The sequence below is a fragment of the Macrobrachium nipponense genome, chromosome 13, assembly GCF_015104395.2.
Source record: "Macrobrachium nipponense isolate FS-2020 chromosome 13, ASM1510439v2, whole genome shotgun sequence".
Taxonomy (NCBI): Eukaryota; Metazoa; Arthropoda; class Malacostraca; order Decapoda; family Palaemonidae; genus Macrobrachium; species Macrobrachium nipponense.
The window spans coordinates 77,123,186-77,136,461 of record NC_087206.1 but is presented as its reverse complement, the minus strand read 5'-3'; the positions used below and the strand labels follow the sequence as shown (position 1 = coordinate 77,136,461).

Sequence of the window (13,276 nt, the reverse complement as noted above, 5' to 3'; positions counted from 1 at the left end):
TGACGCCACCGCCTGGTTTTGCCGCTCTTGCTCCAGCCCCTGACTTCCAGTGTCCCTAGAGCTTTCCTTTGGACCTGCCTCCAGTACAGAGGATGCTGCTGGTTCCTGCCCTGCCTCCTGTTCCTGAGACTGCTGCCACTCCAGTACCATTTCCTGCTGCTGTTGTTCCTGCCCGTGGTGTTGCTGCCCCCACCCCAGGTCCTTTTGGACAGGTGCAGTCAGGCCCTGTTGCTTCGGCAACTGCCCCGGCTCTGTCCTGGAGGGAAGACTTGACGGTGGTCCTGAGGAAGCTGACGAAGAAGAAGAAGAGGAGGGACAAGGTGTCGTCGTCGTCTTCATCGACTCCTTCATTGTCGTCTGCCGCCGCTTCCCCTTCGACTTCTAAGGCCCCACAGCCGAAGAAGAAGAAGGTAGCCTCCTCTCCCCCAAGAAGGCTCGCTCTGAGACTTCTAAGAGTCCGTCCCACTCCGTTGGGACGGTTGGGACTTCTGTCGGTCCTCCTGTTCCTTCGAGAACAGGGCCCGTCTCTCCTTCCGCAAGGAAGAAGAAGACGGGGACCAGAGGAGCGCCGGCTAACACCGGTACCTCCTCACCTGGCGCCAGAGGTTCTGCCTCTGCACCAGGTACCATCTCGGCCTCTCGTTTGCGAGAGGTACCGAGTGTACAGTCGCCCGCGGGTGACCATGCAGCCAAGACCCAGGCAACCGAGTCCGCTCACCGCCAGGATCCAGGCACGGAGTGGAAGAATGGCGAGAGTCCCCCAGGTGACTCCCACCAGGCCAGCGATCGATCTCGTGGCGATCCGCTGGTACCCAGACTGGCTGCGGGCTGAGGCGAGGAAGCGGTCCCCTCGGTCCAGGCCTCGCTCCCACCACGACAGCGGACTGTGCCGGTCCCCTGACCGCCACTCCTACCGGGACCAGGTGGAGAGGGGGACCAGCAGCAGCTCTTCTGACGCTCGGGACCGTCGCCACTGTTCTCGATCCAGGCTCTCCCCGAGAGAGCTGCTCGATCAGGCCTGCAGCTCAATCGCCACCACGGGTTGGCGATCGCCTGCAGCCCCCCCAGCTCACCGGTTCTGCTGGTGGGCGAGGGGGGAGCGTCAGGTCTACCTCTTCTATCCCTTCAACTTCCTCGGGCTACACCGGGAAGAGTGAGGCGATCAGGAGTGTTCCTCGCGATTCTGCCATGACGCCCTACGAACCTGGCACGGTCCTAGGACCGACCAGATTGAACGTGCAAGTGGCAGGAGGAGACCATGAGGGGTCTGTTGTGGTTCCTCCTGTGGAAGGAGGAGGGTCTCGGGCGGCGTTTTCGCTGAACGAGCTTGGCAGTCCATCTCCGCAGGACGCAGTCACTCCTGAGATCCAGAGGTCATTCACTGAGGTTATTGCACTGATTCGTCAGCACAACGACCTCGGGGAAGGATCGCCGCTCCCACCTTCCGAGCCTACATCGGGTTTGGAGTCGTTCTGGGGACCCAAAAAGGAACCCAGGGCGACGGTGGGTCTGCCACGATCAGCCTTGGCTGACAGTGTGCTGACCCAGGTGAACGCTCTCGTCTCCGGACAGGAGGGTTCGCTTCGGTCCGGCAGGTCATCCAAGCTCCTTCCCCCACCTCTACCGCGACAGGCGCTTTTACGTGCCGTCAGAAGACCCTCTGCCGCCCAAACAGGTTAACCTGGAGCTAGCTAGGCTAATTCTGGGGGTGTCTCTGCAGCAGCTCCTGTCGGAGAACCTCTGGTTCTCGCAGCAAGAGGCACTTGCCTTGGAATCTACGGCCATGGCAGCATTCCAAGCAGTCTCCTGGATAGACCTGTGGTCCCTCACGGTGTCTAAAGCCGCGGCCTCCTCGAGAAACATCACTCCTGAAGGGGACCCTGCTTTCGTGAGACTGTGCCAGTCTGGAGGTAGGGCTATCTCCTACGTGGCCCACCAGACGGCTAACCTGTGGGCCAACCTGGTTCTGAGGCGTAGGGACGCTGTCCTCACTCGAGTAACCAGGGCTGCTGGGAGAGGCGGCCTTAGGTCTTCGCAACGGACCGGTGCGGAGTTCCTCCTCTCTCTTCCAACAGGCAGTCTCGAAGGTGGCTGGGCAACCTCGAAAGACTGCGGCTAAGCCCAAGAGTTTAGCTAGCACTTCCTCTGCGGCTAAGACGATCGCTTCGTCGAAGCCGAGAGGAAAGACTCTGCCTTCGACTTCGACTGTAAGGAGCGACCGTAACCAGCCCTCCTCCCAGTCCTCCTCCTCTCGAGGAGGAACCGGGAAAAAGAAGTTGAAGAGGGGAGGGAAACGCTAGGGATGGCGTTCCCCCTCACCTGCTGCCGGAAGTGGTGGGGTGCCTGGCGAGTCATTGGGCAACAGGGCAGTGCTACGGAGCGGAGACCTGGATAGTGAACGTCCTTCAGGAGGGATATTTACTACTCTTTGAGTCTCGGCCACCCCTCACCTCCAACCTGGTCCATCATCAGACATAAGTTCCTGGTTCGGCCAAGGATGTGGCGCTTCGGCAGGAATTAGAAGCCATGCTGAGCAAACGAGCTGTGGAGATCGTATGGGATCAGTCGCCAGGCTTCTACAGTCGACTCTTCATGGTGGAAAAGTCCTCGGGGGGGGCTGGTGCCCGGTGATAGATCTCTCTCCCTTGAACAGATTCGTTCGCCAGACTCAGTTCACGATGGAAACAGCATGATCAGTGCTCGATTCCATCAGGGAGAACGGCTTCATGCTTTCTGTGGATCTGAAGGACGTGTATTTCCAGATACCCATCCATCAATCCTCCAGGAAGCACCTCCACTTCATCCTCGACGGGACGGTGTACCAGTTCAGGGCACTTTGTTTCGGTCTCTCTACCGCCCCACAGGTGTTCACGCGAGTGTTCACGCTGGTGTCAGCTTGGGCCCACTCACTAGGGATACATCCTCTGAAGTATCTCTACGATTGGTTAGTCCTGGTGAGCTCCCGCTCACAGTTGCTACAGGACAGAGATCGACTCCTCGAATTCTGCCGTGATCTGGGGATCGTAGTGAATTACAAGAAGTCAGATGTCGAGCCCAAGCAGAGGATGAAGTACCTGGGCATGCTGATCGATACGGTAGCAGGGCAAGTCTTCCCCGCAGACTCGCGGATCAGCAAGTTCAGGGAGGCAGGACGGTTCCTGTCCCTACAGGAGCAGCCAGCTCAGCAGTGGCAAGTCGTGATCGGTCACCTGTTGTCTCTCGAGAAGCTAGTCCCTCACGGACTTCTTCACCTGCAGTCTTTTCAATGGAGACTAAAGGAGTGTTGGTCACAGGCAAGAGACCCACCTTTCTTCCCCGTGTCCCTCACGGAGGAGGTGAGGCAGGACCTAGCCTGGTGGCTGGACGACGGGAACCTTGTAAGAGGAGTTCCTCTTCGCACTCCCCCCCCCCCCGAGATGTTGCTGTTCTCAGACGCATCAACCGAGGGATAGGGCGCACACCTGGAGGAGTTGCTGGCTGCGGGTGTGTGGAACCATCACGACAAGCACCTTCACTTCAATGACCTGGAGCTCAAGGCAGTGTTTTTCGCTCTCCAAGAGTTTCAAGATCGTCTGGTGGGACACTCAGTGGTGTTGATGAGCGACAACACCACAGTAGTGGCGTACTTCAACAAACGGGGGCCTAGTGTCCCTCCCGTTGCATCAGTTGACGTTGCAGGTGCAAGTCTCAGTAGAGCTGTCAGCCCGCTACATTCCAGGCAAGAGGAATGTGGTAGCGGACAAGCTCAGCCATCGGGATCAGGTGATAGGAACCGAGTGGTCCCTTCACCCAGACGTGGCGAAAAGGCTCTTCAACCTGTGGGGGCGTCCAGTCGTGGATCTGTTCGCCACCTGGCACAACAGAAAACTCCAGGTTTTCTACTCAGTTGTGCTGGACCCATGGGCAGCTGCAGAGGACGCTCTTCAACACTTGTGGGACAACCTCTTCGTGTACGCCTTTCCCCCATTCTGTTTGATTTGCAAGGTGATCAGCAGGGCGCTGGTCACCTCGAATCTTCGGATGATCCTGGTGGCGCCCGGCCGTTTGGTATCCGGACCTGCTGGCTCTGCTCGCCGAAGCACCGAGAGAGATTCCCTCCTGGCACAACCTCCTGTGCCAGCCACACGTAGAACGGTATCACCGGTCGATCGGGTCCCTGTGTCTTCATGGCTGGCTGTTATCCACCATCTCTTGCAAGCAAGAGGCTTTTGTCGCAGCGCAGCAAGAGAGATGGTTGGGTACCTCAGACAGTCCTCTGCAGGTGTATACCAGGGAAAGTGGTCCGTCTTCTGTGGTTGGTGTCGTGGACGGGGGGTCTCTCCTCACAAAGCCACTCTTCAGCAGGTAGCGGATGTCCTCGTTTTCCTTCACCGAGAGAAGCTCCTCTCTGTCTCTGCAGTTAAAGGATACAGAGCCGCCATGGCCCTAATCCTTGAACTGCGAGGAGTGGATATCTCCTCCTCCTTCGAGATCTCCCTCCTTATGAAGAGCTTCGAGAGGTCTTGCCCACCCAGGGAACTCAGGCCCCCGGGGATGGGATGTGACTCTCGTCCTTAAGAGTTTGACTCGAAGACCCTTCGAGCAACTCCGATAGTCGTCAGACAGGGATCTGACCCTCAAGACCCTCTTCTTGCTGGCCCTGGCATCGGCAAAGAGAGTAGGGGAACTTCATGGTCTTTCCTTCGACGTTAAACATTCCAGGGGATGGGGATCCATGACGCTCGATTTTGTCCCGAACTTCGTAGCGAAGACTCAAAATCCTTCGGTCCCTGACAACAGGTTTGAGTCTTTCACGATCCCCTCCCTGAAGAACTTCACTGATGATGATGCGGATGAGATGCTGCTTTGTCCTGTGAGGGCGCTACGGCGTTATCTGAAGAGAGCTCGACACCTCAGGCCTGAGTGTCAACGCCTCTTCATTAGCACCGGGTGTCAGGTGATCAGGAGGGTGTACGACGCGGATAGTAGTGACGACACCCGTACCCTTCGTCCGAGGGCTCAGGAAGTCAGAGGTATTGGCCCAACCCTTGCGTTCCGCAAGAACTTTTCCATGGCGCAGGTTCTGAAGGCAGGGGTTTGGGCCAACTAAACCACCTTCACTTCCTTCTACCTTCGGGATATTACCCACAGGTCCTTGGACACCTTTTCCTTGGGACCCATGGTGGCTGCTCAACAAGTTGTGTAGTCTACCCAGCACCCGAGCGGACAGAACAGCATCGCATCCTTGTGTGACTGTATGAATGGACGAGTGAAAGTGTGTGACTGGCTTCTCTTACTCCTTCGTTCTTCCTCCTCTACCTGTTAACTACCAAACCCCCTTGTTCGAAGCTTACGACCGGTTTAGCTGCCGCTAAGTACAGGTAATCTCCTACTTACGATGGGGTTATGTTCCGAAAAACCCGTCATAAGTTGAGAAAATCGTATCTCGGATATAGCCTAGCCTACACTAAGTTAATCAGTACCATATAGGCTAGGCTATATAACACATATATGGAAGATTAGCCTACACTACACAGTATACCTATACATATAAGGTATAGTAATTATTAATATCAGCTAATTCGGGTGTTTCAATGCAGATTGACTTATGATAATTAAGTATAAAAAGAGATTTAATAATAAGAACAAGGATCAGACTGTAGCGTAAAGGGTACTCACCAAGATTCGGTCCGTTGTCGGCATACGTGATCGGTGTCAGGCTGTTCATGGCTAGTATAACTAAAGATCAGAAGAGGAGGATGATGATAAAGCAGCAGGATCATCAATTCGCTCTTCTTCAGATAGAATTTCTTCTTCTGTTAGTTCAGGCGTCTCGAGGAAACAAGTGTTCCGAGACGTACAGGATCGAGTCCCAAGTGAGGGGGTAGGGCTGGGGGAAGCTGAAGGCACTGGAATCGTTCTCTTGAAGAAAAAACACATTGTAGGTTGCACAGTGCGTTTTTTTCTAACTTCATAAATTAATCGGTAACATGCAACACTGTCTTGATGAGCCCTCTGAACTTTGGCAAACCGTTCCTCGTCCCCATCCATTTCACTTAAAAGTTTCAGTCCTTGATCAAATAAAGCAAATGCCTCTGCCAGTTTTTTAGTCGTAAACGTTCGCTCCGGCTCTTTTATTTCTTCTTCCTCTTCTGCTTTTTTTTCTCTTCCGCAAGTGCAATTAAATCCTCTGCCGTTAGCTCTACATCTTGCACATCTATAAGTTCTTGGATATCTTCCTCGTCAATTTCTAAATCTAAACTTTTCCCAAGTATCAAGATCTTTTTATTGATTTCCAATTCTTCATTCTGATCGAAACCTTTAAACGAGTTCACATACACTTTCAGCAGATTTTTCCAGACCCCATTCATACACTTTCTGTACCTCCTTCCACGCCCTTCCAATGTTCATAATGGAGTTAAGAGCACTAAATTCTTTCCAGAAAGTTCTGAGATCTTTCTCCTCGTTATCTGTAGCCTGAACAGCCTGCGCAAACGTGTTCCAAAGATAATACGCCTTGAACGTAGCCACAGCACCCTGATCCATGGGTTGTATGAGAGAAGTTGTGTTTGGTGGCAGAAGCACAACTTTTACATTCTCGTTAATATCTCCGATGTGCTGAGGGTGGCCAGGAGCATTGTAGAGAATCAGAAGAATTTTGAAGGGGATGTTATTTTTCCTACAATGATCATAAAGGGCTTAAGTTTATACCCAGCCACATTTCCCCCAAGCAGAAGAGTCAATCGATCCTTGTATGCCTTAAACCCGGGCATCGCCGTTGTTTCTTTGTGGATGTAGGACCGTTGTGGCATACGTTTCCAATAAAGTCCGGTTTTGTCAACATTAAAGATTTGCTCTGGCAAGTACCCTTCATTAATGACGATCTCATATAAAACATCCTTAAACAAAGCGGGTCCATCGGCATCAGCGCTTGCTGTTTCACCGCTAATTTTCACACTGTGAAAGTTATGGCAGTTCTTGAAACGACGAAACCATCCAGCACTTGCTGCAAAACTTTTGTTGTGGTTATCATCATAATTCTTCTTCAGTTCTTCAAAAAGCATGTGTGCCTTTGTCTGAATGGTTAAGAGGGTGAGCGGCATACGCTTTTGTATTTGGTCCTCCATCCATGTGACCAGTAACTGCTCCATTTCTTCCAAAGGCCCTATCCTCTTCTTTGATATAACCGTTGAATGAACTGAAGCAGATGCCTTTACAGCATCCATTACACGTTTCTTGTCCTTGAGGATGGTGGATACCGTTGTTTGCGATAAACGTTCGGCACGTGCGATAACCATGACTGCCTTTCCCGCTTCATGCTGGTTTATTATCTTCAGTTTCTGCTCCAAAGTGATGGATTGACTCTTCTTTTTTGCACTACCAGCAGGACACCTATTTTTGTTGTTTGGCAGACAGTTTTTTTTTGTTTTAATTTACGGTACTTGAAAAAAACTAAAAAAACACAAACGAACACTGACCTAATCTTACTTGGTTCAAAGCGAGAGCAAGTGAGGTCGAACTCGTTGGATGCCGCTGTACCTACGCCAGCCTCTCGCTCTCAGGCCAACATATCGTACAGCGTAGTATGCTGCTGCCAGCGCTCGCTGTGCGCGAAATTTAAAAATACAGTAGTACCTCGAGATACAAAATTAATCCGTTCCGAGGGGCCCTTCGTATCATGAGGTTTTCGTATCTTGGACCACATTTTACTTGTAAAATGGCTAATCCGTTCCAAGCCCTCCAAAAACACCCCAGTAAATTTTCAAATTAAGCTAAATTGACCTATAAACAATGAAATACTACAACAATTTGGACCATTCAATACCTAAATTAATAAAAAAAATGCAAAATATATCCTGTAAATAAAGTGTATATTAGTGTACATGGTAACAAGGAATATACTGTACGTACATAAAATGTGGAAGCTTACCTTTTGAGTGAGGCTTCGTACATACGTAACTATCCAAGGAAGATTGCTTCTGCCTACTTTTCACAATGTTCCTGTGTGAGCCTTTTTGGGGGGTGTCTTCTACAAATGATTGCACTTTATGAAAAGCGGCTTTAATTTCTGCCGGTTTTTTTTTTTTTTTTCTTTTCTTTTTTTTGATTTTAACTTTTTTTTTTTCTTTTTAACTTTTTTTTTTTTTTTTTTTTTTTTTTTTTTTTTTTTTTTTTTTTTTTTTATCTCACTTGGGTCTTTTTGCACCTCATGACTCTGTTGGCCCTGGTGTCCATCAAAACCCTGTTCAACCAAATGCACTCTCTCTGCAACTGATTTGGGTACTGAATGTTCAGCTGCTGACCTTCAACATAAACTGAAGTACCTTGATTATACGTACTACTGGTATGCATGTTGTAAATGATTGGTCTACACCCTCTGTTCAGCAGGGAGTGGAGATTCTACCAACCTTGCAAAATTTCCAGTTATCCCATGAGAGAGACCTTGATCACTTATCCCTTCCCGTGAGAGATCTTAGTCACTTTTTTTTTAAAATACGTACACATTGACGATCCGATAAATAAATTACCGCGGGCATACTATAACAATGCTGGTACCGAGTGGCCGAGCCACGCCACCATGTGTACATAGTAGATGCCTGATGGGAGGGACGCTGGCCAATAGGAGAGAAGGATTTCATGGCTGCGACTAGCATCAGGAACCAATGGGAGAGCAGGAGGATGGTGGCGAGTCTACTAGTACTAAGATGGCGGCGCGTGGCGCGATTTTCAAAATTGTTATCCGGGCAAATCTCGGACTTTCAGAAACCTTTCGTATCTTGAAAACTTTTCGTATGTAGAGCCGTTAAATTTTTCGTATTGGCTTTCGTATCTCGAGTTTTTCGTAAGTTGAGCCTTTCGTATCTCGAGGTATCACTGTACGCATTTTCAACTTTTTTTTTTTTTTTTTTTTTTTTTTTTTAGTATTAATTGCTAACCCCATCGTAACATCGGATTATCGTAAAACGGATTATCGTAACTCGAGCACTACCTGTACCTTCCCATTGTTAAAGAACCTCAGTTTTGTATAGTTAGGAAAAATACAGTTTTCAACATTGTTATATTGGTCAATTTGTACCAAATTCAACCTTCTATTTCAACAATTCAACTGTAAGATTAGGAAAATCATTCAACAATTTGTTCACAATAGTAATAGGGCTTTTAGAAAACTGGTATTGAACCACACAAAAAAGGCAAGATTATATACTAAAATTAATTGGTTATTTATTAATGTGCTTACTGAGTGCCTCAGTGGCTCAGTCGGTATGGTGTTGGCTTGCCACCTCATTGGCTGCGAGTTCGATTCTCGGGCATTCCATTGAGGTGTGAGAGATGTGTATTTCTGTTGATAGAAGTTCACTCTCGACGTGATTTGGAAGTCAAGTAAAAAGCCATTGGTCCCGTTGCTGAATAACCACTGGGTCCATGCAATGTAAAATCACCATACAAACAAACAATGTGTGCTTACTGTTGTAGGTTGGGAAGATCTGAATGCCTTTAGTTGATAAGGAATTATACAAAATTTTATGTAGGTTGAACAGCAAGAACTTGGTGCAGCCTAATCAAAAGATTTACGTATTGTGGGGTTCCTAAATGTGTAATGTGGTAATGGCTCCTCTAATTTTGATGCATTACTTTGCACCAAAATTATGTATGTTTAGTAGTTAAGTTATACATTACATTCCTGAATTACCTCTTTTTATATTTTAACTATTTCTGTTACCTTGGTGTTGTTATGTTAAATTCTGTAGATGATTTTACAGTATTATCACGGAATATATTTGTTTATTCTGGACTTGGAAGAGCTTATGATAACTGCGCAATCAAAACTCGTTATTCCTTACATACCAGAATTATACATAATATGGATTAAATGATAAGTTGATAAAAAGCATTTGTTATTAAATTGAATTTTAAATTGAATATTTAATTATCCTTTCAGGGAGCTGTATTAATGGATGACTCATGGATATCTTCTGGAGCTCGGCCAAAGGTGACAAAAGCGTTGTATAGCTTACTAAATGAATCAGATTCTACAAATTCTTTGAGGACATTTCCTGTTCCAAGAACACTATCAGATAGCAAGTTACATTTTCCACCATCCCGTGCTCAGAACTCTGAGACATCAGGTAAAAACGTGCCGTGTAAGTGCTCATCACTACCTCCGTTCAAATTATCTTTTTTTTTTTTTTTTTTTTTTTTTGCATCTTACTTTCCACCCTCACCGAACATTGTTTCTTAGTGCAACTGCAAGGTTCTCTTCCTGTTTCACCTTTCAAACCTTCTTACTGTCATTTTCTGTACTGAATGACTTCATTGGTCCTAGTGCTTTGTCTTTGGCCAAAAGTTTATATTCTATGTTATTTAACCCTTAAACGCTGAAGCGGTAAAATAAAAATTGTCTCCCGTGTGCCGGAGGTGTTTCGGAGTGAGCGCGGAAGCGGAAAAAAGGGATTTTGACGTAGGAAAAATCTATTTCTGGGCGATGGGTTCGTGGCGCCCTGTGAAATAATCCTTTAGACCATTATTTCTAGGGTAAATGAGCTAACACATTGCAGAGAAAATAAAATCAAAGGTAAAGTCAGTATAACTGACTCGCTCACTCTAATAAAAAGGAGAGTGTCGGTATGGAAACGGGCGAGTGAGACAACTACCACGAACCCATAGCCATTTAGACATTTCCTCACCAAAATCCTCACCTGCAGAAGCCGAACCCATAGGTAAATACGGGCGCTAACTACTACTAATACCCAACACCACGTGGACAGCAGCGCCTCTAGTGGTCATCCTTGTTGTTAGATGCCAATCTTGGGCTGCAGGGGGGGAAATAGGGGGGGTTTCACAGGGCGACACGAACCCATCGCCCAGAAATAGATTTTTCCTACGTCAAAATCCCTTTTCTGGGCTCAGTTCGTGTCGCCCTGTGAAATCGTACCAGAGAAACAGCACAAGATAACCAATAAGAGAGGTCTCAATAAAACCACAGGAAAAAAGCAAAAAAGTATAATGGCATTGAATTTTTCCATACAAACTAATAAATTATGATATTATAATAGACTTAGACTATAATTAAAGCTAATACAAATAAACAATAGTAATATTGAAATTAGTGAGTAAAACATATGTACAACACAAGAACTCACTAACAAAAAGCCAAAATACAAATAGACAATAGCAGTAATGTGCTCCTCTAACATAAAAATAACAGGAGCAACATTTGGTTAAATTTTTCAAAATATACAAACTGGTGTGGATGTCCCTAGCCTAAAAATAGGGATTCCACCTGATACAATATACACTTTAGTGTGGATGTCCCTAGCATAAAAATAAGGGACATTCCACTAGAATTATCATAGCTGCCAAGGCTAGAGAATTATCAAGAGCTTAACAGTAGGGCACGCGACATGTTAGTTGAGGTAGGTAGAAAGGAGACCTGGATCTTTAGCTACAACTACTATGCAGAGTCAGGGGAAACTATGTTCCCACTGCCACTGCTGAAAATTTTAAGGATTCCAAAGACTTTAAATAGTGACGCTTGAAGACTGTCGGCGATTTCCATCCAGTATATTTCTTTAAGATCATCGAAATTCATGTGTTTGAAAATAATTAATAAGATGTGGCTACTGCCCTGATATCATGAGCTTTGGAATGATTCAGGTTAGCTTGTTTAATGAAGTAAAGGATCTGCTGCCTGATCCCTTTAACTGATAAAGTGCCACCTTTTTCTCTCATAAAGAGAGGACCTGATGATCTAGATGTCCTAGACAGAAAGGCTCGTAAGGTCATAACTGGACAAAGAGAAGGATCTTGGGGAAGTGGTATGACCTTCCAAGGGGTCCACCTTGCTAAAGGATCCTCATTTTTGGCTAAAAAAACTCTGATCCGGGGAAAGTAAGACTTCTCCTGAAGGGAGAAAGTCTACATGCCCCACATCTCTGGATAGAGCCGACAGTTCTGAAATCTGGCCCCAGAGGCCAAGCTCAATAAGAATAACGTCTTCCTTAGAAACATCATGAATGTGCAAGAAGAGTTGTCAGTGTCCAAAGCTAGCTTGAGGATGTCATTTAAGAACCATGAGACTGAAGTAGGCCTTTCAGAAGGTCTAAGTGTCTAGCACAAGCTTTGGGAATAGAACGTAAAAGTAAGATTCTGTCAACGTTCTAATTTGAAAAGCCCAACTGAAAATATTTTCTTAAGAACTTGATTTATTAGTAGTAATGGTGCTAGCTGCTAATCCTTTTTCGAATAAGGATCTGAAAAAGGATATAGCTAAATTCACTGTCATGGTTGTAGTGTTTGTTTCCTTCAGGAAAGATGCTAACTTTTTAGCAGCCGCATCATACTGTCTCAAAGTCGATTCCCTTTTGTGTCTGATTCTAGGAAAAGGATATTCTGGGATCGATACCTGCATCTTTTTCAGCTGCAAACTTCATGAAATCTATAAAGTTAGGGTTTTGAGAATTCCTGATGAAGCGAACACAGTCCTCATTTGTACTGGCTGAGATAGTTTGGGGATTGGGAATCCTTTGAGAGCGAAGACCAATTCCAGAAGCAGAGGGTACCAATTGCTCTTTGGCCATTCCAGAGCTACTAGAGCTACTTGGCCCTTGAACTGTCCTGAGTTTGCTCAGAACTTTCAAAAGAAGATTCACTGGAGGAAAGATGTAAACCTTCTTCTTCCACTGATTCCAATCTATGGACAAGGCGTCCATGGCATAGGCCAGAGGGTCCAGGTTGGGGGCCACATAGCAAGGGACCTTGTGGTTCGCTTAAGAGGCAAAAGATCTACTTGAAGACTGGAAACCCTCCGGCGTATCCACTGGAATGACACGTTGTCCTGGGACCGCTCCGACTCTAGAGGAACTGATCGAGACAGGCGTCTGCTATCACATTCCTTACTCCCGCCAAGTGGGTGAAGGATAGATGCCATTTGTGTTTGTTTGCTAGAGAAAATATGGCTATCATGACATGGTTCACATGTTTTGATTGGATCCTCCCTCCTCCCCCACCGGTTAGGGAGGCGTCTGTGTGTATAGTTAACGCCGGAGGAGGATATTGAAGAGGAACTGACTTGTTGGACAGATTCTTTGCCTTTGCCCATGGACGAAGTTGTTTGCGAAGTATTTGTGGGATCATTGACAACTTGTCTCGAGACTTGACATTTGCTCTTGAACGCCAAACTCGATTTATATCTTTCAACCTTGCTTTCAGAAGAACGTCCGTACTGAAGCAAATTGAAGAGGGCCCAGGACCCTTTCCTGGTTTCTCCTTGATGTTCTTTTGCATTTGAGGAATTGCT

General features: G+C 47.0%; 1 protein-coding gene across 1 annotated transcript in view; it reads left to right on the top strand.

Moving 5' to 3' along the window:
- LOC135225869 (uncharacterized) overlaps window positions 1–13,276 on the top strand; it is a 209,271-nt gene that overhangs the window by 164,461 nt on the left and 31,534 nt on the right. Inside the window, exon 9 of the mRNA XM_064265418.1 lies at window positions 9,920–10,106. Within this exon, the coding sequence (XP_064121488.1) occupies window positions 9,920–10,106 (187 nt within the window). The remainder of the gene's footprint in view (window positions 1–9,919; window positions 10,107–13,276) is intronic.